Here is a 21,393-nt window from a genome sequence, read left to right as displayed (position 1 = left end):
TGGTTTTATTTAAGCGAATAACACGAATCCTATTATGCAGCTGTACAAACAAGAAAAAATGATTGAATATTACTGAAAATGCTACAAAATACTGTAAATTGATTAACGTATTATTTCAATAACTTTTAAAACCAGTGTTTCAAAAAAATCCGTACCTTTCGTGTTCCGTAATGTTCTCGAAAAATGGTTATGGTTTATTTCATAAAGTTAACCTACTCAGTACCTAAGTAACTATGTACCTTCACAAAATAATCAAACCTACAATATTTTAAATGAAGATTACTTGCATTTGTTATTTTTGTATTAGAAATGAACAGTTTCTTTAAAAAAACAAACATATTTATTTTGACGTTTCACGGATAATGAACTTAAGAACATCAATGTTTAACCTTGTTATTCTTATAATAATATCCAAAATATCTAAAGGTAATAAATAATTCTCAACATACTCATTGTTTTTTTTTTTTTTTTTTTTTATTCATTTAATATATTTACATTTTTATTTATAACATAATAACATTTGAATCATTTATACATATGGAGAACTTTTATATTTCGATTCGGTGTGCCTCTCCATAAAAGAGTCTGTGCTCTTGTGCTTGGAAAGGGACTTACACTCGTGATTTAATGTTATAAAATAAAAGATATAATAGTTTTTATTTATATATTTTTTTAAAGATTTAAATGTACAGAGTTTTAATTTTTTTCTTAAGGATTTTTATATCATCTATTTTTTTTATTTCTTTAGGGAGTTTATTGAAATGTTTGATTGCCAAATATTTGAAGTTTTGCTGAAATTGCTTGGTGTTGCATTTTGGAGTAGAAAAATCGTTTGAGAATCTAATCGTTTGAGAATATATAATTGAATAATTGAATATATAAAAATAATTGAATATATATAATATATAAAAATAATTGAATTGAATAATTGAATATATAAAAATCGTTTGAGAATATATAATTGAATCTCGTTAATCAATTACAAGCTTCAACACGACCGAATAAAAATGTTCAAAATGACTGCATTTTAAAAGCAAAGATAGTTTTTTGGGACCATTAATAATTATCTACATATACTTATGTAAGTAAGAGGATATAATAAAAGACGTACTAAAAATTAATAATAATCATAATAATAAAACCCTTATCCGCACCCCAATAGTGCATAGAGCACTGCGTCATATAAACGCAGTGTTATCTTGATCGTTTACACATGAAGGAAAGGTGATCACCCCTCCGCTTCAGGTACCAGTCCAGGGTAATATTGAATAAATATGACAGTGAAAAAATCACTTATATTTATTTTACCCCCCTTGGGAATCGAACCCGGGACCTCCAGAACGGTAGCCGAGCGTGCTGACCATTACACTACGGAGGCGGACAATTATTTAAGGTTAATTATTATATTTTCGACACAGTCACAAGTTATTACAGTTTCTTTTTAAAATTTATTTTGTTTATATATTTTTTTATTCTTTAATAATAGTTAGTTCGATTTTAGCAAGGCCATTTGTTTTAAACTGTTGTTTTTGTTGTATTCAGTACAAGCGTTAAAATGTTACCAGTGCAATAGCTACGAGCAATCACAGTGCCTGGATCTTCATGAATTTGGGCCCAAGAAAATAGAACCCACAGAGTGTAATGAAAAACCAGACCACGCTCCTCCCGATAAGGAACTGGGAAAGCCGTTCTGCAGGAAGAGTTATTTTAAATGTAAGGGTGTCATATTTTATCAATTTTTAAATTAGAACATAGGTAGCCAAAATATTAGCGCGGTGAATAATTTAACACGGATTTTTGTCCATTATTTGTCATATCATATCTTTGCGTTGCATTTTATTAAAGTTTACACCTAGTGTTGATCGCTTTTAAATATTTGTCGGAGTCCACGTTCACCCATCACATTAATATAAAACAAATTAATCGGAACATGACTAGTAAGTTATTTACATTTCTTCGTATTAATAATTACATTATTTTCTGTCCATTAAGAACCGTATTGTAGAATCTATGTATCTGAGCTGACCACATCGAGTCTCGCCAAAGGATGTTGGGAAATTTATATGAAGTACAATGAAATTATATTATATTTTAGGTTTAAGCTGCTAGTCTACACTGACTATTTGCTTCGGATTATTTAAATAAATTAAAAAAAAACTCATTTCGGTAAACTTAAATCTTGGATATTTTAAGAACGGTTCAAAATCCTGACAGTAATATATAAGAAATTTATTTTAAACCGTTTCTTAACACGTTGACTGCCATGAAAATTTTCACTATTCCGGTTGAAATAGCCAATTTGATTTAATCATGTTACATATATTATTAAAGACTTAAATAATAGTACAAAATAAAAAATCAATAATATAACTGAATTATTGTATTTTCTGACAATTTAAGGCAGACCTGATTTTTTATTCTCTTCCTGATGCAATATATTCATATTTACACTGTTCTGCTACGAGTTTCCTCGTAGCTGTACAAATATGGCAAGTATTGAAGGGATGAAATGACTCGTAGTAGGCGTCCTGGGCAAGTAAACAACCTACGAGATATCTCGTAGTTGGCAGTCAACGTGTTAATATTTGCGGTAGAGTGGGTTCGAACCTATAAAATCAAAATACGACACTATCCAAGGGACTGCAGCCCGACTCAAAAATTCTCACAGGTCTAATTTATTACTAATGTTTCGCTGATTTTTACTAAGTAACGTGATGTGTTATTTTCAGTTTACCATGGATATGATGTTATATTTACAAGGGTGTGGAGAAGTTGCGGGTATATGAAGCATACGGAAGATTGCTATAAAAATACCGAATATGAAAAATCCATTACAGTCTGTCAATGCTTCACTGACGGATGTAATAGTGATCGACGCATCGGACCTTCCTTGCTGACCATAACAATGGCTACTTTACTTTTACTTACTTATAATCATACAATATTAAAAAATATATTTATTTAGGATTAATATAAATTTACATAATTAAACAAATATGCATTTGCAAATTATTATCCATGGACCATACATTTTTTTTAGTTTACTTAAAAAACTAATTTGGCATATTTGTTTTATAATAACAATTCACTACAAAATAGTAACAGATTTTACTGTGTTGTCTTGCCTTGCTATACAAAGAAAATTCAAGGTCGAGATAAATATTATTGACAATATAAAATATAGAACTTCTTCGACAATAGAACACAATACGTTTTTATTACATTTTAATAAAACGTAATGTAACAAGATCTGTGATGCTATATTGAACGCAGAGTACAATATATGTATTTTTGTAAAAATCCATTAAATATGTATGTATATATATATATGAAACTTATAGTACCTACTACCTACACATATACGTACTACGTACATAGGTACATGATGTTTACTAGCTACTATCTGACACTCGTAACTCCTATCTTTCGAAAATAACGCAACATGTCAAAAGTTTATCGCCAAATTGTTTGTCTAAATATTATAAATTATTTCATAAATATCCAGTAATTTCAAACCATATTTTTAGTAAGAAAAATATTAATTTTAGAATTTGAAAAAGTTAGTTTTTGGTACATCAACAATTTACATGACTTCTCTAAGGCCATCTTAGGATCTTTTACCCAAGATATCCTGAGTTTGCATGTAATTGGATTGGGAACAACAAATTGAAGATTAATATGCTTTGTTTAAAGTCGAGATTTCCATGTTCTAGCCAGTGATTCCCAAACTTTTTTTACATGGTTTTGACTATGAAAAGGAGGCCCGCGAACTCCTTTTCACAGTCAAAATTTGCCCACGGAAGACTACATAAATGCATAATAGAAAATTTACAAATTTAACTTTGATATCGTAAATTATTAATGGTGACATAACTATAAAATATAAATAAGACATTTGGTGAAGAATGTCAGTTTCCAAAGATAGCAAACAACAATTCTTGGAATTTTTTTCTTCTTCTACAAATCCAAATTAAACTAAAACTAAAGCTTCGTTTCCAGGTAATGTTGACTCGTCAAGCTGTATAGAGAGTTCAGATGTTTTTAAGTAGTCACATTAAGAGTTTTCTACACACTGAGCCATTTTGTCCATCCTTCTTCGTACAATATAATTACTCAGTGAAGTTATTTTTATAATGTAATAGGTATGCTGGTTTGTGCAACACGGTACATTTTACCTCACTTACACCTGCTAGAATAAGGGCCATTATCCACTACACGGAATTACACGTAATTTTACCGTCCGGCACGTCAGTTAGCGTTTTAAAACAATGATTGGGTTGAATTGGCTTGTGCTCTTGTCCATCTTTCTTCGGATCGGAGCTCTTGATCGGTGTGTGAAAACGTTGCGCGTAAATTCGATCACGCTAATCTATCGTAGTCGCTTTCATTTTTCAAAACCGGACTGCCGGACGGTAAAAATCTGGGTAGTGGACAAGCGCCTTAAGTGTACGGCTTTTCAGACTTCGCAATCATAAAAAAAGTGTCTCTTTTTATATCAATTCTTGCGCAGACCCCTTGCCGTTGTTCAGGGACCCCCAAATCAATTTTTCCACGAACCCCTGAAAAATCCCAGAGAAAAATCCCCTTTTGGTCCGTATCACTTTGGGAACCACTGCTCTAAACAATACAATTTTACGGTAGTACAATGGTTGTAAATAGAGTGAACTGGTACCATTACTACACGTAGTTACCATTACAACTACATACTCATATGCCCAACCGTGTGACATAATGATAGGAAGCTAAAACTATTCTACTTTTGAACTCTTTCCACTTTACATCGTGTACATGTATTATTTTTTAAATTAAATTTCTATCCTAAAATGTCATCTTTGCAAGTTAAAAATTTAAAAATTTAAAAAAAAATCTACGAATATCTTTCAGATTCGTGTTTTCAAATACTGAAATTTATACAATGCTGACTATGGTTGAACATCCTTTGGACTGGCCTGCAAGTTTAAATTTAATTAATTTCTTTGTATTCGTATGGCTTGGGATACCGAAAGTGCCGTGTTATTTATTTTATTACTTCAAAAGGATTACTTATATATATATATATATATATATATATATATATATATATATATATATATATATATATATATATATATATATATATATATATATATAAAGGGTCCGCCAAATAACTTTTTTTTTTTTAAAACAGGGCGCAAAACATCGAGTGTAGCTTCGGCTGTGTGGCACGTAGCGCCGTCCTGTTGAAACCAAATGTTGCCAATATCCTCCTCTTCAATTTTTGTGAACAAAAATCCGTTCAACATGGCCCGATAACGATCGCCATTGACTGTAACGGCCACTCCTTGCTCATTTTCAAAGAAAAATGGCCCAATTATGCCTCTGGACCAAAATCCGCACCAAACAGTGACTCGTTTTGGGTGTACCGGCTTTTCAATGTATGCGTGCGGGTTTTCTGTGCCCCAAATACGACAATTTTGCTTGTTTACATACCCGCCAAGATCAAAATGAGCTTCATCCGAAAAGATGATTTTTTTGGCAAAATCGGCATCTTCTGTAAGTCGATCGCAGGCTCACTCAGCGAAGCGAAAACGCATTGGATGGTCAGTTGGCTTCAACTCCTGAACCAATTGGACTTTGTATGGCGTCATACCAAGGTCTTTATGCAAAATTCGTCTCAATGATGTCTCCGAAATGTTCAATTGTTGAGAACGACGGTGAATTGATGTTGATGGCGCTTCACGCACACTTTCTGCCACAACATCGATATTCTCGGGTGTACGCACTGTTTTTGGCTTTTCACGCTTTGGTTTATCGATGAAGATGCCAGTTTCTTTCACTTTTTTCACAAGATAACGAACATACGGAGCTGACGGTGCTTCTCTTCTTCCAAAAACCGTACGCAATTTTCGCACACATTCTGCAACATTACCATGATTTTCAAAGTAATGTCGCAATATTTCCCAGCGTTGTTCAAGCGTATACACAACCATATTCGCTTAGCGGAAGGATAAAACTAATTATCTGTCAAATCAGACATGAGCTAAGTGTTACCATTCACGAAATAAGCACTAGTTAAAAAAAAAAACTTTAGATGGCGGACCCTATATATATATATATATATATATATATATATATATATATATATATATATATATATATATATATATATATATATATATATATATATATATATATATATACATGTTTGTAATAGAATATAACATAACATTTAAAAAAAACCTTTGTGTCAAATTACTATATAAGTATAAGTATATCATAAAATTTCATTAAAATATTGCTGGTTTCGACGCAAACGGCTCTTCTTTAAGACAAATTAATATTAAAAACTGTCTATGTAAAAAAATAATAATATTTATACAAAGCTGACTATGGTTGAACATCCTTTGGACTGGCCTGCAAGTTTAAATTTAATTAATTTCTTTGTATTCGTATGGCTTGGGATACCGAAAGTGCCGTGTTATTTATTTTATTACTTCAAAAGGATTACTTATATATATATATATATATATATATATATATATATATATATATATATATATATATATATATATATATATATATATATATATATATATATATATATATATATATATATATATATATATATATATATATATACATGTTTGTAATATAATATAACATAACATTTAAAAAAAACCTTTGTGTCAAATTACTATATAAGTATAAGTATATCATAAAATTTCATTAAAATATTGCTGGTTTCGACGCAAACGGCTCTTCTTTAAGACAAATTAATATTAAAAACTGTCTATGTAAAAAAATAATATTATGCGATTAACTAATAAATTATTAGTGTTGAGAAAGAAACGGTTTGATTCGAAACCGGTCGATATTATAATAATGAAGTTATAATCGGATTTACATACAGTGATTTTAAACAAACTTATCGTATTTGTGATTTATAAAATAGAAAATCACTAAGTAAGTGTTTCAAATATTGGTTATGTTTGTAGAATGTGATATGGTTAAGCATCTCATGTAGTGTGTAACTTATACCCCTAGAGAAGCCTTATCATCTATTAATTTTTGACTTACATAATTGGATTCGGAACAGTGCATAAATACTCACTATAGTAACTAAATAGTTCTCAACCCATGTCGGCGGAGCCAACATTACGCATCATGTGTGCACATAATAGTTATTGAGAAACAGAATCTATATAATTATGTCATTGAAGTAGAAGATTTTTCGGATACATTTGAAAAATTAGGTTAAACGATTACTTCCTAAAAAAATACTTCTATTGAATTTGTCAATCTACGGCGTCTAACGTAACACGATTATCTGGCTGTGTTCAGTGTTATTTACGTTAGCGTACATATAAAACGTATTATACTTAAATTTGGATAAATCCGATATTAACATTTTTTGAAAGTATTATAAGAACAAGTGTTTATACATTTTTTACGATGAAATCGATCAAAATAATTGCTTTCCAAGTTTGGATTCTTTTGTTCTTTTGCCAAACTCAACTATCGAAAGGTCTGGAAACCTTTTTATCATTAAATACATAAGTTTTATAAATTTGAATATGGTTCATATTAACTTTTTATTGTATTTTATTTCAGTGGAAGCGATTAGATGTTTTCAGTGCAATAGTAATAACAACTCTGGGTGTACGACTTTGGAAAACTACAATAAAAACCTTTTCTTTCCAAAGCCATGTGAAGATTACGAAGGAAGAGCAGCTTTCTGTAGGAAAACTGTTTTGCAAGGTTAGTTTACAATTCATAATTACTGTGAATACTCATTTTTATAACTATTTTTGTTCTTTATTAAAAAAAAATTGCATTTCACAATATATTATAATTACAAGTATAAAAAATATATAATATTAATACAAAATAAGATCCCACAAAGGCATGGCCTGTGTGTGAGTTTACATTTTATGTTAGGTTATAGTAAAAGTACTCTGGCAAGAATACAATTGATATCAGAAATAAAATTAGGTTAAAAGTGCTAATACAAATAAGTATATGATTTTAACAGAAAATAAGAAATCAAAAAGATGAAAATGAAAAAAGTTAGCAATGCAAATATGTACTATACGTTTAAAAGAAGAAGGTACTTACATGAGTTTTTTTAAATAAATAATTTAAACAAAATAAAAAATTAAATATTTTATAAATTGTATATTTAAGAGTACGATTTGTAAAAATTTTACTTATCTTTAACCGTTGACTGTAATTTCTTATTGTTACTCTATTACGAGCAGTAAAAAATCATAGGTACTTTAATTGAAATATGAAACGATTTTCAATTAATCGAATACTTGATTATAAAAATATATTATTTATAATACAAATTGTATTCAGATTTTTTTTCTCTTTTTAATATTTTTCTCATTTCCAAATCGACAGGCCAAAGTACCAAAAACATAGGTTTCAAATACCGTTTTGAAAATTAAGAATCGTTAGACACTGATCATGCGTAAAAATTAGGGGACTAACGCTTTCAATAATACGTAAACTTTCATTATAACCACTCACGTCTCATATTATTGTATATCGTAGTCGTACAGGAGAAAGTGACCAACTACCAAAACGTAAAATGTTCAGGAGGGCCATTTAAGTCATTTTTGCTTGGCAAGAAAATAAACATCAATGCAGTTAGTCATTTTTAACAAGTATATATATTATACTTCCAAGGTTAAAATCCTTTGGGATATTTTTCATGACAATATAAAGCTAGTAAGATATCAAATAGTCAATGATCACGTTTTTGTAAAAAAATGCACTTGGTCACTTTCTCCTGTACGACTACGATATGCTTAAGTATTGTGCAATATACAGTAAACCCCCCTACAACGTTGACATAGGTATCCCTTTATCTTAAGGAATTTTATAAGGGGTTAGTGTTTTAAATTGTATTTTTACATTTTAACTAGCGGAAATGACTAAAATGAGTCATTAAAAATTGAAATACAAATTTAAAAGATAGACTTCCTTATAACGTCCCTCTGATAACGCGTTGCCTATCTCAGCGTTATAGGGGGGGTTACTGTAAATCTGCTAATCGTAAATTGTATTCATATCCCGTATAATTAATGCATAATTTTATTTTATTTTCAGTTCTCGATAAAGCGAAACACGTTGAACCGAGAGTGATAAGAAGTTGCGGATATATCCCTTACAAGAACCCTTGTTACAGGGCCGATAACGAAGGCCACACGGAACAAGTGTGCCAATGTTTTGAAGATGGCTGCAATGCCGCTAATACCTTCACATCATCAGCATTTATTACGTTTGCTTTATTAATTATCTCAAAAATAATATATAACCATATCTAAAACTACTTTTCTTGAGTATTCAGAAGAATATGTATTATTGAATAGTAATGAAATGTATTTTAAGCTATTATGAAATATTTAAATCAAATTAAAACTAATTACATTGTAAGTACTTTTTGTTAACCTATTGTTAACTTTTGAATATGCCACTCCTTCAAAATGGCATCCAGTGGAACGGTTTTTCATTACTCCAGTGCCTTCTAGATAATTATATTGTTGGACCCGATTTCTTGTAATAAAAAACTAATTTATATTTTAATTATTACTACTTTGGTTTCATTATTGGTGTCTATGTGCCAAATTTCGTCGAAAAATAGGGACTTTGCTCCCCACTTTTGTAAAGTATTTATTAGGACTCAATTATTTCAGGTTTTCAGAAATTTTAAGACTCGATTTAAAAAATATGTCGTCGAGGTAAGGAGGGGGGAAATTTAGAGCGAGGGCTCGTGGAACTGCACTTATCGTTTCGCGTTTGCTTCTGGCCATTGCCTACTCGTGGATATTTGCACGATTTTTTAAATTTGTGTTTTATTATTCACAAAAAGACTTCAATTTCATACTTTTCTGTGAGCCTGAAAATCTGTTTTCGTTGCATAACTAAAATTTCAACATAGATACTACCGACATCTATCGGTTAATAGAATAAAGATTTTATGTGATTTTTGTCTCAGTGAATATAAATTTTCCATTACCAGTGGTACATGAGAGAATATTAAATCAAATGAAAAATATTGAATAAAATATAAAAAATATATAAATAATAAACTTTTTTGTTGATTTCCAACAATCGTATCCAATGTAAAAAAAAAGTTTTACATTCACATAATGTTTACTTTTTATCGACATTATCACGCCTCAAATTGGGGCTGATGCAAAGTCGACTATTGACACTCTTGTTACGCCCCTAGCGACAAATATTACAACCATATTTCAAGGTCAAAAACCACAATCGTTGATAGCGTTGCCGGGTGTCGCTTGCCGGCTTTATTTATTCAATTCAATTTGTTTCTTCTGCTCGTTCCGTTGACGCCAGGTTCCAAATCGGTAAGCACTTATTAAATTTACTAATAATTTTTACTCTCTGAAGAAATACAAACGTACCCTCTGTTTGTTTATCGTGGAAATATATATTTACAGGATACCATACGTTACATTTCGCGTATTTAAATACAAATATCCATTAATTGAATTCCATGAGCTATAAAAGACGAAGCGTTTATACAAGGTCAATACTTTTTTCGACGAAAAGTATGTTTACTTTTAAAAATAGCACAAAAATTCATTGCCGACTCAACACACGCTATATAGTTTTTTTAAAGTAGTAATTTGTGGATATTGGACAAATTAGAACCTTTTTATAATTGTATAGGCCTGAGGATAGCGATTATTTCAAGTGAAAATTTGTAGGAGCTAATAAATATCCATATAAGTTGACACATCCTGCAGATAATCAACTTGGAATCTTTTACGAAATACGCGTATAATGTGAGTGATTGGTTTTGATTCTCGCCCGAGTTAAAATAAGATTGAGATGATTATAAAAAAAGTAGCTACAAATACCAATTTTAATTTATTTGTTTTTCTTCGTACATGCAATGCTTTAAATTTACGGTTTGAGGCTCTGATAATTTCAATATATATTTAATTTAGGATAGGATATTACTATTTAACTTGTAGAGATAGACCTCTCTTATCATGTAAAGAAAAAGCGTTATTTTTAACTCTATACAAACATTAAAGATAACTTGGAGGTACCTTTATAATTCTGATAACATACATTATCTTTATATAAAAAAACAAGTGTTTATACTACTTGTATAAGGGAGACACCATTGCCATAGAAACTTTTTTTTTTTTTTAAATAAAAATAAATATTTGTTTTTTTTATTATTTACAAAAATACTTCATGTTCATACTATTTCTGTGATCCTACTACTAATATTACTACCATCACGCCGTTTACCCGCAGGGGTAGGCAGAGAGGATGGAACGCCACTCTTCTGTCCTGACATACACTCCTCGCCTCCTTCACATCCATACATCTAGTCATACATGCCCTCCAATTACGCAGACTTTTGACACCGCCAGATTTTAGGTTCTGTGAGCCTAAACAGCTCATTATTAGAAATAGGTATCAAATTGTAGTAGAGTGGGTTCCAACCTAGAAACTCTGACTCAAGAGTCCGCGACACTAACACTAAATATAAAGATTGTAATAATATTTCAGCACTTAAAGACCATGGCTCCGAAGTACCGAGTTTCCTACTTCCCCATCAAGGCTCTGGGAGAACCCATTCGCCTACTCCTGTCTTATGGAAACATCGAATTTGAAGATCGTCGCATCAGCTCAGAGGAATGGCCCAAATTCAAGCAGTGTATGTATAAGTCAGAAAGTTTACAAGATTTACCAATACTTTCTTCTTCTTCTTCTTCAAACCCTTATCCGCACCCCAATGGTGCATAGGGCACTGCATCATATAAACGCAGTGTTATGATCATTAACACATGAAGGGAAGGTGATCAGCCCTCTGCCTCAGGTACCAGTCCAGGGTAATATTGAATAAATATTAGGGTGAAAAATCACTTGTAATTATTTGACTCCCCCTCCCTGGGAATCAAATCCGGGACCTCCAGAATGGTAGCCAGGCGTGCTGACCATTACACTACGGAGGCGGACAATACTTTATCCAAGTAAAATTAAAAGTAAAAAAATTATTTTTATTTGGTTTCTAGATTTACACTTTGTTAAAAAATAAATATTATAAACATTTATTGTAAAATATTCACATTAAATGCCAAAATAAAATCTTGAAATTTACTATGAACATTTTAATATAAATCCTAATGCATCCGATTTATGTGACCGAATCAAGATTCCATGTGGACAAAAAATCATATTTCAAAAGTTACATTTAAAACTTTTTTCAAAAATAAAAAGTGCCGTATTGCCGCCATTCTGCAGCTATTTCTGTGCATTATTTTTATTGTTTGGTTTTTTAGCCATGCCCCTAGGACAGATGCCCACGCTGGAGATTGATGGAAAGACGTACTACCAGAGTGGAGCCATCTCCCGCTACTTGGCCAAGCAGTTTGGTCTCGCTGGGAGCAACGACCTGGAGGCACTGGAAATTGATATCGCAGTCGACACCCTGAATGACTTCAGGCAGAGTATGTAACCTTCACCATCGTGATATTTTTTCACCTGATTACCAATTTAAAAAACATCCACTGATGATACAAAGTATTTGAGCAGGAATGTTCTGGAAATATGATTTAAAATCTCAGTGTATATACATTATATGTAGATGAAATGGATATCTGGTAACCAAGGCTTTTTTTTAAACAAAAAAGGTCCCGGAACTTACTTCATGTCAAGCTTTCTACTAAAAAAATATATATCATTTAAATACTCATTACAATACCATATTTTACAATTTTGTTAAATTATTTAAATATAGGTTGTAATTACATAAGCGCAAACATTGTTTCGTCTAATTGACTGAAAAAAATTCTGTAAAAAAACATTCCGGAACACAGTATCACTGTGTTACATGGAAAAAAAGCCCTGCTGGTAACTATCCGGTATCTGGCCTTGTTTTACTATCCATCGGGTAACTGGATAGTTAAAAAATATCAAATTTGATTAAATTAATGCTACTCTCCATATTAGATAAGTTTGATACTTAATAATGAAATACGTGCCAAATGAATGAAAATCTGATAAATTTAGGTTGTTTATTTATTTTATGTATTAATTTTTAAATCAAACACAGATTTTTTGAGTCTACTAAGTTGTATTTTATTAACAAAAACACATAAAAAAGTTAGACAATTTTTTCGCCTAGTTGTAGCATTATTAAACGAATGTGAAGATCAAATGGACTGACAGTCTATTCAATTCTATAAAACTGTCACTTAGAATTGTATAGCTACATAAGGACCGTCAGTCCATTTGATCTTCACATTCGTTTGAAAATGTCTAGTTGAAACAATTGTCACAATATTGTTTTTTATGTGTTTTTGTTAATAAAATACAAGTTAGAAGACTCAAAAAAATCTTTAAAAATTAATACATTAATTAAAATGGAGTTCTACAAATTAAAAGCCAAATCAATAAATAAAAATTATTTATTTATAGTAAACAAATAGGTACAAGTCTGCAAAACAGTTTATTAATATTCAAAGTTAACTAAAGGTAAAATATGACAAATGAACACAATGTTCTCGGCTTCAGAAAACTACCTCATAGGTGCTGCATGGAGCTGAAAGGTAAATTCTTGCAAACTTTGTCATGTTTGGATATTGTTTTACATTGATCGACCACCAAAAGTAAGGATGGGAATACCCGGCCAAATCACTACCCGTTTCATGACTAATATATATTATCATATAGACACTAAAAAATCCTGAGTATACACCAAAATTTAGATTTAACAATTAAAAACAGCACTGGATTTTATTAAAACAGCCGTCTCAAGCCATAAGGCTTAAAAATTACCAAATTATAAACCAGAATGCGTGTTTGCTGTAAGCTTTTATGATGCACATATATAATTTATATATGTATTCTTCAAATTATTAATCAGGATTTTGTGGAGAGAAAAATATATGTACATACTAGTATTTTCTCTCAATTTTTCACTTTCTTTACTGTACTTAGGATTTGGGAAATCTAAAAAATTTCTGTACCATAGTTATACGTAGGTATAAATTTATTTTCAAGAAAATGCAATAAGTAATGCAAATTGTTTATCACTTTTATTAAATAAAAATTTTCTAAGAAGTTGTTTCAGAAATTTGTAATCTTAAAAAAAATGTGCCGACTGGACTTTGACGTATGGAGGCCCATAGGCGGAGCCTAATTTTAACCAAGCTCGACTTATATTCATATTTTCTCTTACCAAATCAACAATAGAATTCTTTTTGATATTGATTATTTTTATTTTTATATTTTAATTATATAATTATTTATATCCGTATGTACATATATCTCAGATCACTCAGTTAACAATTTGATATTTCAGAGGTATCAGCCGTCCACTATGAAGCTGATGAAGGATTAAAAGAGGCAAGATTTGCTCCCATGAAGGATGAGACGATTCCATTCTTCCTGAAGAAACTGGAGGCTATGGCTGAGGCTAACAAGGGGTACTTGGCTGTTTCAAAGGTAACATTTACTATTTGAATCTGTCATTTTTATTATATTATAATATACACATGTATATCTTTTTAGGCGTAGAAAAATACAGCTCCAATATGTTTTCAATATTGTACGAACATGTTTTCTCTGTTAAAAGTAACCCTTTTACTTTTTGAAACCATTGACATATTTTTTATTAACACTTGTCTATTTACGGACCCATCCACTTTTATACAATTTCTTTTTTAAATCGCACATTATTTACATTTTTATTTTATGATAGAGTAAAAGTTTGTTTATTCGACATTGAAGAAACCAACATTTTAAACAACATATATTTTTTTTTAAAACTGCAATTTAATTTTTCCACATATCGCTCACTCCTTTCAAGAACATCATAAATCAAAAAACTTGATTTTTCAGGAGAACGTTTTTAAAATTTAAAAATATAACACAATGTATTAAAAATAAATATCAATCCACTTATTGAACTTTTTACTGTGCCACAGATCATTTTAGGTAAATCCTGAAGGTTTTTTCACCATTTGAAAAATATTTAGTATATTTAAAAGAAATATTAAACAATACCTTTTCTTCAAAATGCAAAAACAAAATTTTCTGCCCTGTAGCGGGTAAATATTAAGTTAAAAATATGCCGCTTTTGCTGGGATATAGTACATTTTCTGGGCATTCCGAAAACATGCACAACTGAAAATTGACGATTTCTGATTTATGACGTTCTTGAAAGGAGTGAGCGATATGTACTCGTATATGTGGAATAAATTACATAGTTATTTTATTTTATAAAATGCAGTTCCATCAAGAAATGTCAAGAACTGAAAACATATATTACTCATTTTCCATACACTAATTGATAATTGTCAGAGGGATTAGAGTTTCGAAATATTTTACAAATTTTAACAAAATTCACACTATTATCACTACTCTAATTAACTAGCTTTTACTAAATCATTTTTTTTAAATAAATAAATTTATTACTGTAAGCATTCATATATGTATAAAACTATTTTATGAAATGTTTTGATCTAATTGAAATTTTATAATTTGTAAAGTGTTCCACTATGTAAGAAAAAAGTATTAAGACAATTGAAAATGGATGACTGTTATTTCTATTTCTAGCTCTCGTGGGCCGATCTGTGGTTTGTGGGTATTGTGGATTACCTGAACCTGATCTGCCGACAAGACGTTCTCGCCAACTGCCCTAACCTCAAGTCCGTCAAGAACAATGTCCTCGCTCTTCCTTCCATCAAGGCTTGGTACGAGAAGAGTCCCAAATGCGATTTCTAGACTTCTTTCAACCTTCACCCGCAATCACTGTTTAAAAAAATATATGATCATAGTATCTACAATTGTAGAATGTATTTTTCTACTGCACTTTGCTTTCTTTGTTAACATAATATTCGACAGCCAGCTATATATAAATAAATATTTACAACATTATCTGTATTATTTTATAACCTAAAGAACCTTTGAATGACCTGAAAAAAAACCTTGAAAAACCTTCTCATTCAGTATGAATAAAAAGGGAAGAATACCAGATCTGAAACGCATATTCAAAAGTTGATAGCAATATTGTTAAAACAAACACATTGACTGCCAACTACGAGATAACTCATAGATTGCGTTCTTTGCTAGGATGCCGTCTACTAGTTATCTCGTATGTGTTTACTTGCGATATTCGTGCAGCTATTATAAAATTCCTAATATATCAGTGCTAATGTGGATAGATGGCTTCTGGGAAGAGAACAAAAAGTCAATGCTGTCTTACATGAACAGAAAAATTATTAATTAATGAACAGAAAATATAATTAGAGTTTTTAATAATTTGATCCCTCCCTTGGGAATCGAACCATTACACCACGGAGGCGGACACAATGTGTTTAATAACGGTTGTAATATTTTAAATTGCCCTCATTATTTTTCCACAAGTATAAATAAATATTCAGGCTACTTCTGTTAATGAAAAAAGTGTATATATACATTGAAAAAATTATATTAAAGGGGTGCTTGTGAATAAATATATCTCTCTCGCCATTGAGCGCTCTTTTTCTTCATTATACAAATATAAATTATTTAAAAAAAAGAAAACATGCATTTGAAAAAACTTATTGCGAGAGGTTTAATATACATGGAACTATTTAAGTTCATTTTAAAACTGAATACAAATGAGTTTTACGTCAAGTTTGGTTTATAGAATAAGAAGTTTATCATGGTTAGGTTAGGTTAGTTACTAACTAGTTAGATTGGTTACTTGTAAAAAAGTTATTACGAGAGGCTTAATATACATGGAACTATTTAAGTTCATTTTAAAACTGAATACACATGAGTTTTATGTCGAGTTTTGTTTACAAAATAAGAAGTTTATCATGGGTACAGAATAGCCCATTTAGTATGGACCAATAGGGATGTTCTTTTCAATTTCAATTTCTTATAGCAGTAAATCATCCATGTGGCATGGCCTACTAAGTCGTATTATATAATACTTCTATATGTTAGCAAAAATCAAATCAAGTCTCAAGTATCCACTGATAAGATATAAATTATCATGCCGAAATTAAAAATATTATCAATAATGAGAAATATTAGGTAATTTTATCATATCTTTTATCTACTTGTCTCTCTAGTAGTGATAAGGCCATTAATCCTTTTTTAAATATTCTTTTCAATCTTGAACCTGTTTTTACCCGGCTGCTTTTGGTGAGTTGATTTTTCTTAACTAGTTACATAATTTAAGGTTCATTTTTATTTTGTAATTTTCATCCTTGTTCTGCTTTTCCGCGGAATAAGGTTTAATTATATTTTAAATGGTTTTAAATAATAAATATAGCCAAGCAATTTGATTTAGATCAGCCAAAAATGTAAGATTTTCCTAAACTTTGTCTTGTAATTACTTTTTTTATGAACAATTTACAAAATAACTTTATTTTTAAATATTGAATATCCTATTAAGTCTATTCTATAGATTTTTTTTTCAATTCAGCGTGTTGAAAACAGTATAAAAAATGGAATCCTGTTATGTCACATTATGAAATTTAACATTTACTTAGTAATTACAACTATGTAATTATTAAACAATATTGTGATACGGTGTCTGACATCCAAGGGTGTCACAACGTAGTATAATATTTAAGCTATTTTCCAAGTAGATATAAAAAAATATATCGATAAATATTATTTAACACAAAGCGAATGCCAGATCAATTAGTAAAGAATTATGTTACCTATAAGTATTATAGATATTTTATGTTAAATTTGTAGAAGTTTTTTCTTTGTAGCTAGGATCTTTTTTTTGTAGCTAGAATCCAAACATTTTTAAGAATTGATTGATTTATGAAATATACTTAATTATTAAAAAAATATTTATGCTAAAATTATCATAAAATGCGAGGTGAAAATCATTTGGGAGTCTGTATAGGTATACAAAATATTACCTTTTTAATCAATAGTTCATTCATATTTCTATAGCAGTTATAATAATTCAATAAAATTACTTACATAAATATAATACAAAATTACAGATTTGAACTACAATGGCTCCTCAGTACAAACTTATTTACTTCCCACTTAAAGCTTTGGGGGAACCCATTCGCCTGCTATTGACCTATGGAAAAATTGAGTTTGAAGATGAACGTATCATGCCAGAGAACTGGCCCAAATTAAAGGATTGTAAGTAATATTTACAGCTATTTTTCATTATACGTGGGAGGCTACATTTTGGCAATATGGCACAGGCAACATAAGGCTCAGAGCAAATATAGTTATTTTTAATTAAAAAACTTACTTAGAAAATACCACTACATATTTCTTAAAATCTATTGTGACACGTGTTTCGATGCATTCCGCATCATTTACAATCACCATGTCGCAATAAATTTTAAGAAATACTTAGTTGTATTCACTAAGTAAAACTTAAAATAAAAATGGATAGGTTTCACCACAAAGTGACTGCCGAATCAATTAATAGAATTAGTTATCTTTGCCTAAACATGACTCTATTTTAACTGGAAATTTTGCATAATTTAGGGTAATCTGTGATGATTAAAATATGATGTTTTGAGACGTATAATTGTTATTTTTTGCAAAGATCCATTTATTTTTTTACTGATATTTACATAAACGAGAAAAATATATAAATGCAAAAAGTTGCAGATATTTAACACATTGCTCACTCGTTTCAAGAATGTCATAAATCAAATATCGTCAATTTTAAGTTCTGCATGTTTTCGGAATGCCCAGAAATTGTACTATATCCCAGCAAAAGCGGCATATTTTTAACTTGATATTTACCAGCTACAGGGCAGAAAGTGTTGTTTTTGCATTTTGAAGAAAAGGTTTTGTTTAATTATTTTTTTAAATATACTTAATATTTTTCAAATGGAGAAATAACCTTCAGGTTTTACATAAAAAGATCAGTTGCACAGTAAAAAGTTCAATAAGTGGCTTGATATTAATTTTTAATACATTGTATTATATTTTTTAACTTTAAAAACGTTCTCCTGAAAAATCAAGTTTTTTTTATTTATGATGTTCTTGAAAGGAGTGAGCGACATGTGCTTGTGCAAGTAAGTGTACATTGAAATGCAATTTCAATATATGAATTATGAAAACATACCATATGGTATCATAAAGAGAAAAAAAAACTTTGCTTATTTTGTTGTTTATTGCAGCCACACCTTTAGGACAGCTACCTATTTTGGAGTTTATTGGAAAAAAAGTTCATCAGAGTGTATCCATTTGCCGCTATTTAGGCAAGAAAGTCGGCCTCTCTGGAAAAAATGATCTTGAATGTTTGGAAATTGATATCATTGTCGACACGATAAATGATTTCAAACAAAGTAAGAACTTAAGTTGTGATTTTTTACATATACTTCTAAACATCAAGCGGAAATGCAAATACTAAGCATCTTGGCCAGTATATAAACACGTCCATAGAAACACTAATGGTTTATATTGAGCGATCAAAGCATGTTTTTATTAGACTGGATGAACACAACCTTAGTTTCAGGTATCCGGTCACATCAGTTGACCATGATCAGGGCAATAAATTAATATAAACCAGTTAATGACAGCTGTAAATACACCCAGACATCCATAAACTTCTTCATCTACGTTGATATAAAACTTTGATATGAATAACTCCTAAAGTGGATGAATCCAGAGTTCGTAAAAATTTGAACACACTCAAAATATTGATTAATTATTTTGTTAACAAATGTCTGAAATACATAGTCAGACAGTAAGTTTATTTTTTATTTGCAGAACTGCAGGCTGTTCATTATGATCCTGATGAAAAAATTAAGGAGCAAAGATATGTAACTCTTAAGAATGAAACAATACCATTCTTCCTTGATAAACTGGAATCTGTTGCTGCCACCAACAATGGGCACTTTGCACTCGGAAGGGTATGTGTAATACATACACTATTGTTTCGACCGATGCAATGTTTTTCCAAAACACTTGATTATTTCATTTACTAATTAATTTTTAGATTTTTTTGTATGTACAGTGATGCCTCGCATAACATAGATTCATAATTCATTAATTCATTCCAGGAGCAAGTTCGTTGTATGAAATGCGTTTTCCCATAAAAATACATGTAAACAAAAAACTTTCTGTAGCATAAAATATGGTAACATAAAAAAGGATACTCACATTTTTTAGTCAGACTTAGATTTAGGAGAGTCTACTGAGGCTTGCAGGGTCAAATCCCTTTGTTCCATCCTTGCTTCTCGTCTTCTTAAAACCCCTTTCTAAGGTTGTCTGTTTCTCCCTCTTTTTCAACACCTTCCAAATTAACTGATAAGAGTACCATTATAGAGATCGTTGATCTTGTTAGCCTCAGTTGAATTTAGATAGTGAGCTTTGGGAAACTCCTGAACCTAGCTCCATTCGACCAGGATATTCTTGTTGGCAGCAGTTGAGATTGGATAATTTCATTGCTCCTCCTCGTTGTCAGATGTAGCTTTCCTTTGAGCTTTATCATGTTGCTGGACTAGAAGTGGTTAGAGCTCTTCTTGTTGTTTTTTAATAGGCATTGAAGAACACCAAGAATTGTATCGGCTGCGTGCCATCTTGAAGCGTTCGAGCAGCAAGATGAAGTACGATACATTCCATTGTGTGAAATGAGGTTCATTGTGCGAGTCGCGTAATTGGCGAACAGAATGTGTGTTGGCGCCGTTGATTAAAAAACTTAATTTTATAACATAACATGGTTTGCAAGTGGACTACTCATTTCACACTTTCATTTTGGAATAAAAAATACGAAAGCTACGAAAAGGAAAAATAAGATAAAACTCCTTACATTGCCACTTCCATTCTTCCGGTTTATTTTTAAATTCTCTAATAGTTAGTTTTAGCCATAAAGCCATGATCTATTTATATGGTGAAAATAATTTGATTTCTTATTTTCAGCTCACGTGGGCCGATTTTTGGTTCACAGGTATTGTTGATTACTTCAGTAGCATGGCTAAATTTGATATCTTGGAAAATAAACCCAATCTTACAGCCGTGAAAAAAAATGTCCTTGCTATTCCTGCTATCAAGAACTGGTACCAAACACCTCAACTTTCTATTGCGCCATATTAAGAAATGAGTATTGTATAATTTTAGATAGTAGTAATATAAAATAAAAGTACTTATTTATATAAATGTAGTATTTTTTAATTAATCCAATTATGTATCATAATACTTTATTATAAATATGATAAGATTTAATATTGCTCTTCCTATATATACTTGTTTTTCATGTATTCAAATTGACAGGCGCCGTGGCATTGTTGGATAGAATCTAAACTGCGAAATTGGCGTCGCGGGTTCGATTCTCACCAATTGCAAATGAATTCAAGAAAGATTTATTTTCAATTGGTCTAGTATTTGTAATGTATTTTTCACATTTACCTTCCCTATCCTTACTATCCTACC

The 21,393-nt window shown here is 30.5% G+C and overlaps 2 protein-coding genes and 1 long non-coding RNA gene across 3 annotated transcripts; all 3 read left to right on the top strand.

Moving 5' to 3' along the window:
- The first annotated feature begins 3 nt into the window (after positions 1-3).
- LOC148300849 (uncharacterized) lies at positions 4-4,933 on the top strand. Its single transcript, XR_015838878.1, has 3 exons — positions 4-426; positions 1,543-1,713; positions 2,730-4,933. It is a non-coding gene; the product is annotated as an uncharacterized LOC148300849 (long non-coding RNA).
- A 5,368-nt stretch (positions 4,934-10,301) lies between these two features.
- LOC148300848 (glutathione S-transferase-like) lies at positions 10,302-15,912 on the top strand. Its single transcript, XM_088274228.1, has 5 exons — positions 10,302-10,355; positions 11,539-11,686; positions 12,312-12,479; positions 14,336-14,478; positions 15,592-15,912. The coding sequence occupies exons 2-5, from the start codon at positions 11,551-11,553 to the stop codon at positions 15,757-15,759; spliced, it is 615 nt and encodes a 204-aa protein (XP_088130354.1). The 5' UTR covers positions 10,302-10,355; positions 11,539-11,550; the 3' UTR covers positions 15,760-15,912.
- A 1,206-nt stretch (positions 15,913-17,118) lies between these two features.
- Positions 17,119-21,373, top strand: LOC148300847 (glutathione S-transferase-like). Its single transcript, XM_088274227.1, has 5 exons — positions 17,119-17,169; positions 17,991-18,138; positions 19,140-19,307; positions 19,732-19,874; positions 20,884-21,373. Exons 2-5 carry the CDS (start codon positions 18,003-18,005, stop codon positions 21,055-21,057), a joined length of 621 nt encoding a protein of 206 aa, XP_088130353.1. The 5' UTR covers positions 17,119-17,169; positions 17,991-18,002; the 3' UTR covers positions 21,058-21,373.
- Positions 21,374-21,393: the final 20 nt, after the last annotated feature.

This window comes from Brachycentrus maculatus, unplaced genomic scaffold (assembly GCF_059751285.1).
Source record: "Brachycentrus maculatus isolate JH-2025_06_01 unplaced genomic scaffold, ASM5975128v1 h1tg000649l, whole genome shotgun sequence".
In the NCBI taxonomy this organism is placed as follows: Eukaryota; Metazoa; Arthropoda; class Insecta; order Trichoptera; family Brachycentridae; genus Brachycentrus; species Brachycentrus maculatus.
The sequence above is the reverse complement of the archived record's forward strand: the minus strand, read 5'-3'. Positions and strand labels throughout refer to the sequence as shown.